Genomic DNA, 16,799 nt, shown 5'->3' with positions numbered 1-16,799 from the left:
AATTTGAACCATTCCGTGAACAGTGACACCTAGTGGGATAACCACGGTGGTGACGTTGTGGATTTGGCGATTTGTGTTTACGGAGGCAGAACTAGTAGAATTTAAGATTCAATGGGCAGAAAACCCCGAGTAAGATGTTTTTCCAATTCCTATCTTAACCCTCGAGCTCAACCCTTAATCTTAACTGGCCTCAAAACCAAGTGTTGAGGTGTTATTTTGTCACTTAGAAATGGGACACCCCTTAGATGCAGATACGTCTTCAGACTGTAGGGGGCAGAATAACGCCGAATAGCTGCGTCCAGTCTGTCAACTCCAAAAAAGAAGAAGAAGAACAAGAACACATTTACGTCAGGATTATTTATTCTGATCCGTTTGTCAGTCAAGTTATTAGGTTGTCAGTTAGTTATAAGATGATACTCGTACAAATATTCAGCTGACAGTTACCACACACCACGACTTATTGAAAAGTAAAGATGGTAAAATAAAAATAAATGTTACGCAACAATGACGTCAGTAATCCATAATCTGGGCCTAAACTAAGATCATTTTTATATCTCTATTAACAAAGAAAATACTTCATTTGTATCGCACTCGTTTCGCTGCTTTCGACGCCATCTTTGTTATGGCAAAACACGCAATGCATTCTGGGTAGCCCTTGCTCCCAAGGGTGGTCTCGGAAAATCTCAATATTGAGGGCGATACAGCCCTTAAACTTGAACTCAACTTAATTATTCTGAGAATCGGGACAGAACTTGGACTAGAGAGGACTAGGAGATTGAGGGTTAAGCAAGGAATTGGAATTCACCCAATGATTCTGAATTTGCCAAAAAAGTTCGACAAATCACAGCAGAACTGTCAAATAAACACTGAAAGACCGTCTCGTGTCTGGTCCGTGACGCCCTCAGGGCTCACGATTGTCTTAATGAGCTCACCAAGCTCACTCATGTCACAGGACCTTCTTCTGTGACGGCGGATCAGCGGCCGGGGACCAGGCTCAAGATTAGGACGAGGATAATGCTGCGATATTACGGCCGGGAATAATCTCCTCTCTCTGCTGCTTTGACAAAACAAGAGGAGGCAAATCCACGTTTGTCGCCGTCTCAGCTCGAGAAACTTTAAGCAGCCGCCGCCGACGCCGCCGACGCCGCCGACGATGGGTAACACCAAGAGCGGAGCCGTGTCCAAGGAGATCCTGGAGGACCTGAAGCTCAAGACCAAGTTCTCGGAGACGGAGATCGTCCAGTGGTACGACAACTTCAAGAGGCAGTGTCCGACGGGGCGCATCTCCCGGGAGGAGTTCCAGAACATCTACAGCAAGTTCTTCCCGGAGAGCGACGCCGACACCTACGCCCAGCACGTCTTCCGCTCCTTCGACGCCAACGCCGACGGCACGCTGGACTTCACCGAGTACATCGTCGCGCTGCACATGACGTCCACGGGCAAGACCACCAGCAAGCTGGAGTGGGCCTTCTCGCTGTTCGACGTGGACAAGAACGGATACATCACCAAGACGGAGGTCAAGGAGATCTGCACGGTGAGTTCGGGAACACGCCGACGATTTCAAGCACAAACAACACAGCGTCGTCGGCGTACGGGACGACTTTATTGTAAACTTCTGGATTATTTTCCCTTAAAGAAAGTAGAATTTACAGTTGCGATAAATGCCTTTACGTCATCTGCATCGAGAGACAATAACAAGCGCATGTACGCGGTGTTTATCGTAGCCAGAGGTGGAAAAAGTACTAAAATTTTCACATTTTACTCAAGTAAAAGTACCAATACTTTGATGAAATATTACTCAAGTAGAAGTAAAAAGTAGTTCATTTGAAATGTAGTTTAAGTCAAAGTTACTTTGTTACTTTAGCGTGGGGTGTGAGGGTAGTAGAAATACGACAAAGGGTCAGAAATCCAAAACTATTTTGGACACAGGATATGACGTCACTTGAGGCCACGCCTCTATGTTTACGCGCCAGTGCTAATGGTGCTAATGCTAATCACATCATAATTCGTCTGGATTTCCCCCTGTACGTCTTCATTGTGCTGAATTTTTGTTTTTACTCAGTAACGGAGAGGATTTATAAAGTAACTAAGTACAATACTGGAGTCAATACGTACTCAAGTAAAATACAAAATCCCGATTTTAAATTGTACTTAAAAAATACAAAATACACAAATAAAGTATTCAATACAGTAACCTAGTAGAGTAAATGTATTTTGTTACTTTCCACCTCTGATCGTAGCTAATTAATCATGTAAAAACGTCCCGTTTGTTTGTTTGTTTTTTTGCTAACAGGCGATTTTTAAGCTAATTTCCAAAGAGGAAGTGGCCAAACTGCCTCAAGATGAAAACACAGCTGAGAAGAGGGCCGACAAACTCTGGAAGTACTTCGAGAAGGACGACGACGGTGAGTTGAACGACGATCACGAGTGACAGATTCGCGCAGACGTGTCGTTTTTTTGTGGGCGGGGTTAGCGTCACAGTATCTAAAAAAGATTTGAAGAACTTCCTTTTCGGGGAGTTCTGTTTGTGACGCGTTTGATTAAAACGTATATAAAAGTGATTTTTGATCGGACATTTCCGAACTTGCGCTGCACATTGCGACAAAAAAGCGACGCCGCAACGCAGTTCGTCCGATCGCATCGCCGCGATTTTTCCGCAAAAGTCGAAACATTTCCGTCGCGTTGGTTTTGAACACGGCATCGGAAGAAGACGTCGGGAAACAAACGTAAAACGGTGTTGCGTCGTTTACCGCGGACTCGCTCCGTCGTAAACGCGATAACGACTTCTGTTTGTGGACGTTTAAGGGATAGTTCGGAATTTTGGACATAAGACCTATTTTCCAACTCAGACGGTGTGATGGAGACGTTTTCGAGAAATTTCATTCAGTTCTTCTAGTTGCCGAGTTCGCTGATGCTATGGCTAGCGCAATTTCAATGATACAAGTTAGCATGGCATAAGAAACACTCATAGCGACTCCACAGTGCACCCGAGGCAAATCGATTGTAACGGCAGACTATCGATGTACATATCTGTGTTGATAGAATGATATTTGAAACAAAACTAACGTCGCATCGCATGAATTTTTGAGGGACTACTTTCTCAGCACTATACTTCCGGCAGCAGAATCAGTCCGCCGCTGCGGGAAGTATGACGCACTGCTGCTGCTGAGACATAAATCCTTCAAATTGCAAGTTTGTTTTTATTTCAAACATTCTATCAACACAGATATGTACGTCGATACAATTGATTTGCCTCTGGTGCACTGTGGAGTCGGTATGAGTGTTTTTAATGCCATGCTAACTTGTATCATTGACTTGCGCTAGCCATAGCATCGGCGAACTCGGCAACTAGAAGAACTGAATGAAATTTCTTGGAAAAAACGTCTCCAGACGTCTCCATCACACCGGCTGAGTTGGAAAACAGGTCTTATGTTCAAAATTCCCGAACTATCACTTTAACTCGTTTTTTTCCCCTCAAGTGAACTGAATATAAACACTGAATTATCACGTGGTTAACGATTCGTTTTCTTTTCTCCACGATTCTCCACAGACCGAGTGGCAGAAGGAGAGTTTGTGAAGGGAGTTCTGGAGAACGAAGGCGCTCTGCGTTTGATTCAGTACGAGCCGTCGAAATAACGCTTTCACGTTCAACGACCACCGACGTCTTCGCTCAGGAGAGGGTTTTTATAACATTTCCATAGCAACCGAAATCATCATCGTCTTTCTCCGTTCACCTTCACAGAGACAGAACTTCTTCACTTCACTCGCAGTAGAAACACTAAAGTGTGTTTATTTAGTTTAATTCTGATTAAAAGTGAATTGTGTTTTAGTTTCACAAACACATATTTTACTGCAACGACAATAACGTTGATGATTGTTGACGCTCTAAATGTACGACGCGTGAAACTGAACTGTCCTTCACAATAAAACAGGAGTAGGAGTGTAATAAAAACTTTTATTTTGAAATGACGGGATGTCGTCTCCTGAACTCTTCCTGTTCTTCACGACGTTTCTCAACATTTTCTGACGCAAACAACTGATCAATGAACAAAAGAAAGTTTCCTTATAACAAGATTCCTGTCTCAGCGTCCTCGTCCTCACTGTCTCTCTAGCGCCATCTTGAAAGGACTGAGACAAACGATGAGGTTCATCTCAGGTTCAGAGAAATAATAATAAAACTAAACTTCAATCTCTGTCTGATTCACAATAATCTACAAACTCTTCTGTGAATCGTTTGGATTAGAAACTGTTTTAGAAACATATTCACAATGAAGTCTGAGGATTAATCTGAGTAACCAGGACACTGTCTGTCTGACTGTCTCACTGTCTGTCTGTCTGTCTGTCTGTCTGACTGTCTGTCTGTCTGTCTGCTGTCTGTCTGTCTTAATGTCTTACTGTCTGTCTGCTGTCTGTCTGTCTTAATGTCTCACTGTCTGTCTGTCCCACTGTCTGTCTGTCTGTCTTAATGTCTCACTGTCTGTCTGTCTGTCTGTCTGTCTCACTGTCTGTCTCACTGTCTTAATGTATCACTGTCTGTCTCACTGTCTGTCTCACTGTCTTAATGTCTCACTGTCTAAATGTCTCTGTAATCATGTAATCCAGGTTATAAACAGTAGATTATGTTTTATTTTACAGTGTATTTACAGTTTATTGTCACTTGAATGAGATACTGTATATGTATGTGTATATAGATATACACATATATATATATATATATATATATATACTGTATATGTATGTGTATATAGATATACACATACATATACACATATATATATATATACTGTATATGTATATGAATAAATGTCAGATTACACAGGTGGAAACAGTTGATAAAAACACTCTTGTTTTTCTCGGGGAAACAGATTAAGGCACGTAAATCATCTCAGTTACATGTTAGTGTCAGAGAATCGTCTCACATCAAGTGTTGTATAATTCAGCCTCGTAATTTACGTTTTTTAATTAATCTCCTCGTTCTCTCTCTCTCTGTCTCTCTCTCTGTCTCTCTCTCTCTGACTGGGCAGATTATCGACATAATCCCCTGTCCAGCATTTGAAAGCATCTGTCCAAATCTCCCCGTCGCTGTAATCTCAGATTCTTCCTTGTACTTAGGTGGTTAAAACAACAAATATAAATAAAGTTAAAAAAAAAAAAAAAATGGGATTACAGCTTTACGGCTGTTCCTGTGAATTCACGTGGGACGTTTCCCAAAAAAAAATAATCCCGTAATCTGGCAACCCTGTGTGGGATTTACTCTCTGGCTCCCCCTGCAGGGGGTTATGATGACAGTTATGATGACATTTTCTTTAATTAGCACAGAATCGACAGATTGACAGTTGACGTATCATCAAAATAATCTTAATCTGAAGGTTTAAATCCTACATTGTGTCCCTTTAAATGATTAAATATGTGATTGAATCAAATAATCTCAAATAAACTCCCCCCGTGTGATCGTAGATGTAGTCCAGATTTGACGGATGGATGTTGACGTTGTCTGAGTCCAGAGTCTGGATTACGCTCTTTTTCACAATCCTCTACGTACACAAACAAAGACGGCTTCACGTGTCCTCGTCTCGTCTTCGTCTCGTCTCGTCCAGAGTTTTCTGAAACCTCAGCAGAGTGAGTCCTCTCTCTCGCGTCCCCCGTCTTCGCGCAGTTCGTAGTCCATCTCGTCCATTTCCCGCTCGCAGTCTTCGCAGCCCTCGAGGCCACACCCCTCCACCACCACCACGCCGTGAGGGTCCACCAGCGCCGCCACGCCCCCGACTCCGCCCGCCGCCCCCAGCGCCATCCCGACGCCGTTCCCGCCGACTCCGCCCACTCCTCCCATCCCCATCCCCAATCCCCCGACTCCGACTCCCCCCCCGCCGACCAGCAGCGCGCCGCCGGCGCCGCACGCCAGCGGCCCCACAGCCGGCCCCACTCCTCTGGGCCACAGCGGGTCCATGAGCGCCCCCTGCTGGCCGAGCTGAATCAGCTGGCTGACGGAGTAAACGCCGGCGCCGCCGGATCGGACCACCTCCTCGTAGGAAGGGGCGTGGACGGCGGCGCGGGCGTCCTCCAGCCTGACCCGAGCCCGGTGCTTCATCTCGATGATGGTCTTGGTGTAGGAGTTGAGCGTGGCCACGGCGGCGGCCATGCAGCAGCTGAACGACAGCCACGCCATGCTGCGGGGACCATATATCGTCATTGTTTACGTCTTTTAACGACACAGAAACCAGCCAAACTTTGACAGATCAGGAATTGAAAACAACATCAACAACATCTCGGGTAAGTTGGTGACACCAAGATGGCGACCGCTGACGTAGAGATTTGAGCATTTTCTACTCTAATGAAGTTTGACCATCCAAAATTCTACTATTTATTACTTTTTTTTAACCGAAAACAAAGGTGGAGGATTATCCATAATCCCAGGTCTACGGCCTCCATTTTAACCCACCAATTCGCTGCGTCACCAAGATGGCGGCCGTTGACGTAGAGATTTCAGCATTTCATACGTAAATTTTTGACCATCTAATCTACTACAAACTATTTTTTTTAACTGAAACAAACGTAGGTAAAAGGCCATCTATAATCCCAGATCTACGGCCTCCATTTTAACTACTTTGGGCATAAGGGTACGTTTTTACCATTTTTCTTGGGTAAATTAGTCCCACCAAGTTCACTGTGTCACCAAGATGGCGACCACTGACATAGAGATTTGAGAATTTTCTACTCTAATGAAGTTTGACCATCCAAACTTCTACTGTTTATTACTTTTATTTAACCGAAACAAACTAAGATGAAGGACCATCTATAATCCCAGGTCTACGGCCTCCATTTTAACCCACCAACTTTACTGCGTCTCCAAGATGGCGGCCGTTGACGTAGAGATTTTAGCATGAGTATGACCATCCAATCTTCTATAAATTATTATTTTTTTATTGAAACAAACGTAGGTAAAAGACCATCCATAATCCCAGGTCTACGGCCTCCAGTTTGACTAAATTGCATTTTTCAGGCACTAAACGTTAGTGAAAATGGACGAAAATTGGCACGGAAATCAGAACTGATGGAATTTTGACAAAATAAAGGTTATACGTAAAAGTGGTGCAAAATAGCTAAGTGGCGCCCCCAAACGTGAAACCTGGTAGGACGAACCTGAAACTAAGTTGCACCAAATTTCACAAAACTTGGTGGAAACATGTCACAGCCCAAGATGACCAAAAAAGTCTATTGGCACCATGGTCTCAACTGAACAGTAAGTCGGCCATTTTGAATTTTGAGTCCATCTTGGCATTTCGTAATAGAATGAGCACGATAATTGTACCTACATAAAAAAGCATGTCAATTTGTACTAAACACATCAAAGATGAAAATTTATGAAAAGGTTTTGCAGATACAAAAGGGGCGTGGCTATGGCAACCAATGGCGAATTTCGACCATTTCCCACGAAACAGGAAGTGTCCTGTAACTTTGCCGTACATTGACCGATCTGCTCGGAACTTAATATGCGAGACGAGAGACATGGCCAGAAAACATTAGCACATGTCAAGGGCATAGCGCCACCTGCTGGCAGGGCAGCGGTAGCTTGCAGCTTATAAATAAATTGATAAATTGGCCCCACCATTTCTGCTGTGTCATCAAACGGTGGTCAGTAACGTTGAGAATTGCGTCCCATCATTTTATCATGAACTCTTTGACTGTCCAAACGTTTACAACCGTAAAAGACTGTCACTTACGCGAAGGACCATCCATAGTCCCAGGTCTGCGGCCTCCAGTCTTTGGGTCCGATGCTGACGGTCATCTGAAACACTGTGGTGTACATCATGTGAGCCACCATCCCCATCATCCCTGAGCGAGCAGGAAGACACCAGCACAGAGATTAAAACACTGGAGAGGAAACTGGAGAATTTGGGCTCCGTCCCGATACCTCCCCCTTAATATTTCCCTTTGGTTTTGAGCGCCCTCAACCTTAAATTCCCCTCGTTGAGGGAAGTGCTATTGAGACATCACTGCATGCAAATTAGCGTAGTGAACGTAACGAACGTGCTAACCTACGTCACATGTTGACAATTCTACCGGTGGAGCGTGCTACTATTTTCATTCAGGAAAAATGCCAGCGGATCAGCTGTTTGTTTTTCTACGTCAACGCTAGTTTTTCTCCATCCTCGCTAGTCCATGGTATTTTTCGTGTTCAAGTGAACGCCGTTACACACATCCGAAACGCTGACAAAACTACCCAGATGTAGCAGAGCTAGCTAGGGGCTGTTTGCCGAGTGCTTCGAGAACATTTGCGTGCTCTCTCGGGGCGCTCGGCGGGGGGTAGCCCCTCGCTAGCTAGTTAGCTAGCTGCTTTTATAAATCGTCACTTATTTTCTGACATTAGTGTCCAAAGCTCAGCGGTCCTTTGGATGTGTATCAAACCAACGTATTCCAACACAAATCGACATCGTAACGCGCTTATTTGCGAAAATATATCACAACGAAAATGTTCCTCGGCAGATGTGGCCGCCATCTTTGTTGGAAAAATATCAGCCGGCTCGCTGAATTCGCAAAGCATCATGGGTAATTTCATCTTCCACTTCTTTTTAAGCCTGCACCAGAGCTCACTACATTTTGAGGGTTGATTATAAGGAGAAAATCACATTTCCGTTTGCTCCACCCGACACGTGAACGCGCAAAATGTAGGGTTAGGGCAAAAAGGTAAGGTTAGGGGAAAAGTGTGGGGTTAGGGGAAAAAGGTAGGGTAAGGGGAAAAATGTAGAGTTAGGGCAAAAATGTAGGGTTAAGGCAAACATTTAGGGTAAGGGGAAAAATGTAGGGTAAGGGGAAAAATGTAGGGTTAGGGCAAAAATGTAGGGTTAGGGGCAAAGTGTAGGGTTAGGGCAAAAATGTAGGGTTAGGGCAAAAATGTAGGGTTAAGGCAAAAATGTAGGGTAAGGGGAAAAATGTAGGGTTATGGCAAAAATGTAGGGTTAAGGCAAAAATGTAGGGTAAGGGGAAAAATGTAGGGTAAGGGGAAAAATGTAGGGTTAGCGCAAAAATGTAGGGTTAGGGGCAAAGTGTAGGGTTAGGGCAAAAATGTAGGGTTAGGGGAGGTATTGGGGCGGGGCCTAAGTGTCCCGGTGTCCTCACCAGAGAGGACGGTGCACATGGCGGCGAAGGCGTTGATCTTCAGCGCGTTCATCTCCCGCTTAGCGCAGAGGCAAATGGATTCCACACACATGAGCAGGAAGCCCATGGCCAGGAGACCGATGTACATGCACTCACTGATGACGGACAGCCACAGGACGCCTGCGGACAACAAGTGTACGTATTTATATTTATATATATATATTTATATATATGTTCTGCTTTGAAATAAACTGGTACCAACCTTGAGTTTCTCCCGGCGTCAGCTCGATGAAGCTGCGACACTTTTCCTCCTGATCGTGACCTGAAACAGAAGTCGCTGCTGTTTTTGAATCCGTCTCTTTAGACGTCACATTTCTTCGCTGATCTTCGCCACCAACCTTCGTTGTGTTTCTCACAGGAGAGCCAGAAGCCCGTGTGGAAGTAGCGCAGCATGTACTTGTCCTCGCCCGTCTCCCAGATGTACTGCACGGCGTTGGCCAGCTGCTTCTTCTTGAGCCGCGCCAGTTCTTCCTTCTGCAGCGGCGTCAGCGTCACGTTTGGCGCCGGGTTCCTCGGGTCCGGAGTCGGAGCCTCTGAAAGACCGGATTTAAAATGATAATAATAAGTCATTATTATGAGATATTAAGTCATTATTATGATATTTTAAGTGATTATATAAGATACTAAGTCATTATATAAGATATAAAGTCATTATTATGACATACAAAGTCATTATTATAAGATACCATGTCATTATTACATGATATTAAGTCATTATTATGAGGAATGAAGTCATTATATAAGATATTAAGTCATTTTTATAATAAACTAAGAATGTATATAAGATACTAAGTCATTATTATGAGAAATTAAGTCATTATTGTGAGATATCTCATAATAATGACATAGTAAGTCATTATATAAGATATAAAGTAATTATTATAAGATACTATGTTTTATTATGAGACACTAAGTCATTATTATATAAGATATTAAGTCATTATCATAAGAAACTAAGTCATTATTATATGATATTAGGTCATTATCATAAGATACTATGTTTTATTATGAGATACTAAGTCATTATTATAAGATACTATGTCATTATTATGAGATACAAAGTCATTTTTATGAGATACTAAGTCATTATATAAGATATTAAGTAATTATTATAAGAAACTAAGTAATTATATAAGATATTAAGTCATTATTATGAGATACTATGTCATTATCATAAGATACTATGTCATTATTATGAGATACTAAGTCATTATTATGAGATATTAAGTCATTATTATGTTATTAAGTCATTATATAAGATATTAAGTCATTATTATAGAAACTAGGTCATTATATAAGCTATTAAGTCATTATTATGCGACACTGTCATTATCATAAGATACTATGTCATTATTATGAGATACTAAGTCATTATTATAAGATATTAAGACATTATGAGATGCTAAGTCATTATTATGAGCTATTAAGTCATTATTATATGATACTTAGTCATTATTATGAGATATTAAGACATGAGATGCTAAGTCATTATTATGAGCTATTAAGTCATTATTATAAGATACTGTCATTATTATGACATATTAAGTCATTATTATGACATATTAAGTCATTATTATGACATATTAAGTCATTATTATGAGATACTAAGTCATTGTCATTATGACTCAGCATCTCATAATTATAACTTAGTTAATTATAGCGTAGGACAGTGTCTTGTATGACTTAGTATCTCATAAATGTGATGTAGAATTGCACAATCATGACTATGACACAGCAGAAACACACTTCCATAGGATCACAGTTTAACAGTTTAAAACCAATGACTTGACTGTGTGTGTGTGTGTGTGTGTGTGTGGGATTATTTCAGTCATCCATGTGCCAAGAAAACCTCGACATAAATCCTGCGAGGATTCTCCCGTCGCCCGCTCAGCGTGTAACACAAATCCGGGCTGGGAACACAGTGCACTCTGGGTAAATGATGGTGTTTCTCTGTGTCGTGGAAATGGAGTCGTACATAGAAACAACAAACAGGCTTAGAGCGGAGAGATAAGACGACAGCGAGTCCAGATAACGTCCAGCTGCAGATGCAAACTTCTCAGATTAGCAACAAAGCTGGGATTATGTGACGCTGCGACAGACGACTCCAGAGAAAATACTGGAATATATAAAAAAAAAATCATGCACTAAAATATAAATAAACAGATGTTTACTCTTGTGTGTGTGTGCAGCTTTTCTACAAACCTGAACAAAGATTGTTTTTGTCGATGCAAATACATAAAAATGTATACATTTTCTTTCCTTATGTTTTAATTCTATACATTACATCTTAGTAGTTTTCAGAAATTATCCTTTTTTTAATTATAAAATGATTGTAAATACTAGATAAAGGTCATATTTAGTCTGAATCAGCAACATTTTGTAACGAAAAACATCTTTTATATTTAAAATAATATGTAAATAAGAATATTTTCAATAATTAAATTAAATATAAAAGTAAATATGCAAATATTTTGTACAATATTTGTTAAATGTATAAAAAAACAGGTAAAAAAAATTAAATAATTGTCATGTTTTATAGTTTTTGGTTAAAACGATCAAATAAAAATAACAAAATAAAGTATATTTTTCACTGTGGAAAAACAATATTTTGTCCAAACGGCTAAATTATTAAAAATGTTAAATATTTCAATATTTTTATCCAAACCAGCTGAGTCTGTTTTTTAAAATAATTTTTATATCGTGTGACAAAAAGTTTTTTATTTAAATGCATGTTTTCTAAACAAAATTTCCAATAAATAAGTATATAAATATTAATATTTTATCATTTAAATGAAAATAATATATGATGTGAATAAAGGTAAAGGTAAATCAGTGTTCTTCAAACTTTCTATTTACACTTTTTAAAAGATGCTAATGGCGTACAGTCGGTGGACTGTGTGTGTGTGAACACCAGGGGGCGCTGCAGCTGTCAGTGTCAGTCACCTGTGGTGTATTATTATAAGATGCTAATTGTACAATTTATGAATAAAGTTAAAATCAGCGTTCCTCAAACTTTATTGATGAAGAGCCACTTTTTAAAAGACGCTAATGGCGTTTGTGTTCTCGTGGACGCACAGTAGGTGCGCTGTGTGTGTGTGTGAACAGCAGGGGGCGCTGCAGCAGCGTCAGTCATTCACCTGTGGTGTACGGCTGGCTGTTGTTCTGGCCGCAGTTCTTCATCTTGACGGGCGACAGGCAGAGCGGCTTCACCACCTTGTGCGTGCCCTCGCACCAGTACGACGTACAGAACGCCGACACGGACAGCGTCAGCGCTAGCGACGTCAGCGACAGCGACAGCAGCGAGCGGTTGCGCCGCGACATCGTCTCCAACATGGCTGCCCGTCTCTCTCTCTCTCTCTCTCTCTCTCTCAGGCGACCACCACCGATCCCGGTTCACCAAAAAAAAAAAAAAACGGCGGCAAGAGCCGATCTGACCGGGAGGGGGGGGGGTTAGCTTTGGCGTTAACTCGACGGACGCGGGTCGTGCGATCGAGCGAAGTGGTTCGGAGTGGTCGTCGGTTGCCGTGGAGGATTCATGGAGGATGACGGCGAGGTCGAGAGTGAGCGGATTAGGGATGTTTGAGAACGACGATAAAGGTCAAAGGGCACAGAGGAAGGGGGCGGGGCTTAAGCAGGACACGGAGGTGAGGAGATGACGTGATTCAATCACGACGAGAGACAGATGTGGAGATCGTCGTCACGAGGACTTCCTCTCTTCGCTCTCGTGTGACCTTTGACTCCACACATTCCCGCTCACGGCGCCATCGCCATCGCCGCCGTCGGCGCCATCGCCGCCACAAAAACGTCTAAATCTTCTCCTGCGGATTTCTGCCGACTAATCGGAGAGCATCAAACCTGTGCCTGCACCTCACCGAGGGAGGGATTGAGCTCGCCGAGGAGCAGATTAGTCCCAAATCTCAGGCCTAACTCTCTGGTAATCTCCGCGTTAATCCCGCAGAGTTAGGTGGACGGGATTAACGTCGGGTGACTGCGGCGTTGCCTTCGTCCGGACGACGACCACCTCAGAGGAGACAAGAGAAGAGAGACAGAAGTTTATTATTATTATTATTATATTGTATGGTCTTAAAGTGATAGAATCTCAAAAAACTACACTGAAACTGACATAATCCAGAAAAACTGACTTTAGCCACTTAACGAAAAAGTCAGTCAATAAAATCTACTGACTGGAATCTAAAGTCTGTAAAACATTAATTCTCAATAGCAACATTAATCTACGCATAAATTATGTAAAATTATATCGTTTTTAGTCGTAAATGTAAAAGTAGTCGGGCAGAAAGTTTGGTTAGACTCCTTTGGGCCTCATGGGGCCCCCCAAAGTCTCTGGACACGCCCCTGCTAATATAGTGAACATGCTCAGGTTAACGCTCCCACTTTGAATGTTAGCATGCTCGAGTTAGCATTTAGCTTCAATAACTGGCTTTTATTTTTTAAACCACTCACTCTCCCACATCAAAGCCCATAGAGAAAATCATCTGTGTTTTTTTTAGCTCACAGGGACACAGGAGCTGCTGGTTCACTGCTGCCTCGTGTGGTCACTTTGTGTCACTGAGGTTAATCCAAATGTAGGATTTGTAAAGCCGAATAGATGAAATAACTCATCTGAAGTTAGTGATGGAGGCAGTTTTCTCTATGGACTTTGGTGTGGGAGAGTGAGTGAGTTTACAAAGCAGCAAAAAACACAGTTTAACGACAAAATAAACATAAGATGAAGTTATGACGAAGCAGTGAGGGATTCAGGAATCACGATGTGGAGCTTTAATCCATGTAGTCGTTATTGTAGTGTGTGTGTGTGTGCGTGTGTGTGTGTGTGTGTGTGTATGTGTGTGTGTGTGACGTGCAGATTCATCACCTGTGACTGAATCATCAGATTACAGATGACACATGGATTTAAATCCATAAATAACAGATTACACTTTAATCGCATATGCAACATTTTACGGGGAATGTTTTTAATCATTTTCTTTATAAAGTGAGATTGTATTTTAAAACTAATAAAGGTCATCGCAACATCAAATGAGTTTAAACGTACACTTATTTAGACAAATATAGACAGTTATTGGACTCAGAACCTGGTTTGGTGCAGATTCTGCGACTTCTCTTTTGTTTTTTCAGATTTAATCATCAGTTCAAACAAATAAACTGAAGTAAAACGAGAATAAGAATAAGAATAAGAGTAAGTCAGAGGGATTTTGCATTTTAAAAATCAGATGTTGTGCTTTTATTGGTCTGTAACGTCCTCACAGAGACAGTGAAACAGACATAAATAAAGAAATAAAACACTTCACAGTGATTGACCGTAAAAATCAGAGTTTTGATCAGATTATAATCTCAACACAAGGAAAAGAGGAAGAGACGCAGTTAACTCACTCAGTTTGGGTCGGTGTCTCCTCCTGAGCAGCACCTCCTCTGCTCTTCCTCCTCCTCCCGAGCGTCTCCTCTGCTCCTCTTCCTCCTCCTGAGCAGCACCTCCTCTGCTCTCTGCACTTCCTCTTCCTCCTGATGAGTGTCTCCTCTGCTCTTCCTCCTCTCAAGTGTCTCCTATACTCTCCCTCCTCTTCCTCTCGTGTCTCCTCTGCTCCTCCTCCTGAGTGACTCCTGTGCTCTTCCTCTTCCTCCTAATGAGTATCTCCTCTGCTCCTCTTCCTCCTGATGAGCGTCTCCTCTGCTCCTCTTCCTCCTGATGAGCGTCTCCTCTGCTCCTCTTCCTCCTGATGAGCGTGTCCTCTGCTCCTCTTCCTCCTGATGAGCGTCTCCTCTGCTCCTCTTCCTCCTGATGAGCGTCTCCTCTGCTCCTCTTCCTCCTGATGAGCGTCTCCTCTGCTCCTCTTCCTCCTGATGAGCGTCTCCTCTGCTCTTCCTCCTGAGTGTCTCCTCTGCTCCTCTTCCTCCTAATGAGTGTCTCCTCTGCTCCTCTTCCTCCCGATGAGCGTCTCCTCTGCTCCTCTTCCTCCTGATGAGCGTCTCCTCTGCTCTTCCTCCTGAGTGTCTCCTCTGCTCCTCTTCCTCTTAATGAGTGTCTCCTCTGCTCCTTTTCCTCCTGAGCGAGCGTCTCCTCTTCCTCCTGAGCGTCTCCTCTTCGTCCCGAGCGTCTCCTCTTCCTCCTCGTGGTCGACTTTCCGTCTGTGACAAAACCTCGCAGATTTCTCCTCTAATCCTCACTCGTCCCATCTGTTACTTTCCCTCCCCTGGTTTTCTCCTCCTCATCTCCTCCGTGACCTCTGCTCCTCCTATACTGATTAATTTGACAGGACGGTATAGAACAGATGATGAGTGTGTGAGTGTCAGGACGACAACGATGATGATGACGATGATGGTGGAAACTTCACAGCTGCAGCTTTAGAGAGAAAAAGATCAGAACCAGTGAGAGTGAAGCTGAACTCATGTTTACTGATGTAAACAATCACATAAATGCTTTAAAACATGTTTAAATGACTTTAAACTCATTCAAATGTACATATTCTGTCATATTTATGCAGATTCTGGTTGGAGTTTATGAAATAAAATGTGAAAAGTGCGATTATTTCAATAAAATCAAATAGATTTGAACTCTAAATTTTCACGCCACGTTCACCTTGCGCTGCATCTTATTCTGAGACGAGATTAAAAGAAAATCTAGAGAGATGAATATTTCCTCAGGTGATAGTTGGTATGAAAATGTTTGAAAGAAAACTGGTTTAGTTAATTTTTTGTTTTTGCACACACAAAGATCCAGAAATATACAAATGACAAATGAAAAATTGGGTTTAAAAACAGGTCAAGAGGTCACAGGATTATGCAAATGACCTCAGCTGTTAGACAGAAAGACAGAAAATTAAATTAGCACACACATACTGAGCGATAACAAATCACAGAAGACATATTTTGTTTCCATAAAACCTCTTCACACACGTCTCTAATTGTCTTTTGTACATTTTCACAGCAAAAAAAGTCAGAACTTTAATGACTTTGATGTCAGAATTCTGTCTTTTTTTGGTTGTTGTTGTCACGTGGGTCAAATCCTCATGTGACAGAAAGAAGGAAAAAAAGGCATCGCGACGACTGAACTGACCATCGTGTCCTAATGTAACACACACACACACACACACTCTCTCTTAATCTGCCGTCTCCCTCCGTCTGTTTTTAGACACTAATCGGTCTCTCTGTTTTTGTGAATGGTGGACACTCCTCGTCTCCTCAGCATTTCAGGGAAAATGCATCATTTCCTGCTTTTCAAAAATTCATTTAAATTATTCCTTAAAAGCTTTGCAAATATTTTCAACACATCCTTGTTCAGGGCGTTGCCGACTATTATGATGGTAAATTTCAAGTCATTCCGAGATAAAAAAATTTTTTGAGAAGAAACTCAGCTCACTGTCAAAGTGCATCAGGGCAAATGGAGCAATTCCTGATTTTCAAAAATTCACTAAAATTATTCCTTAAGAGTTTTGCAAATATTTTCAACAGATCCTTGTTCAGGGTGATGCCGACTATTATGATGTTAAATTTCAAGTCATTCTGAGATACTTTTTGTTTTTGCGAAGAAAGTCAGCTGTCAAAGTGCATCAGGGCAAATGCATCATTTCCTGATATTCAAAAATTCTTTAAAATTATTCCTTAAGAGCTTTGCAAATATTTTCAACGCA

General features: G+C 42.0%; 2 protein-coding genes across 2 annotated transcripts; one reads left to right on the top strand and one right to left on the bottom strand.

Moving 5' to 3' along the window:
• Positions 1–1,136: 1,136 nt before the first annotated feature.
• On the top strand, positions 1,137–3,636 carry LOC310936058 (recoverin-like; the record flags this gene model as incomplete). Its single annotated transcript, XM_083900085.1, has 3 exons — positions 1,137–1,534; positions 2,294–2,405; positions 3,551–3,636. The coding sequence occupies exons 1-3, from the start codon at positions 1,154–1,156 to the stop codon at positions 3,634–3,636; spliced, it is 579 nt and encodes a 192-aa protein (XP_083756211.1). The 5' UTR covers positions 1,137–1,153.
• A 1,975-nt stretch (positions 3,637–5,611) lies between these two features.
• On the bottom strand, positions 5,612–12,489 carry LOC310936047 (germ cell-specific gene 1-like protein; the record flags this gene model as incomplete). Its single annotated transcript, XM_083900072.1, has 6 exons — positions 5,612–6,167; positions 7,722–7,833; positions 9,118–9,276; positions 9,359–9,418; positions 9,495–9,689; positions 12,294–12,489. 6 exons carry the CDS (start codon positions 12,487–12,489, stop codon positions 5,612–5,614), a joined length of 1,278 nt encoding a protein of 425 aa, XP_083756198.1.
• Between the last annotated feature and the right edge of the window lie 4,310 nt (positions 12,490–16,799).

Source organism: Microchirus variegatus (assembly GCF_963457635.1).
Source record: "Microchirus variegatus genome assembly, chromosome: 13".
Lineage (NCBI taxonomy): Eukaryota > Metazoa > Chordata > Actinopteri > Pleuronectiformes > Soleidae > Microchirus > Microchirus variegatus.
This window is presented reverse-complemented; position numbering and strand designations above follow the sequence as displayed.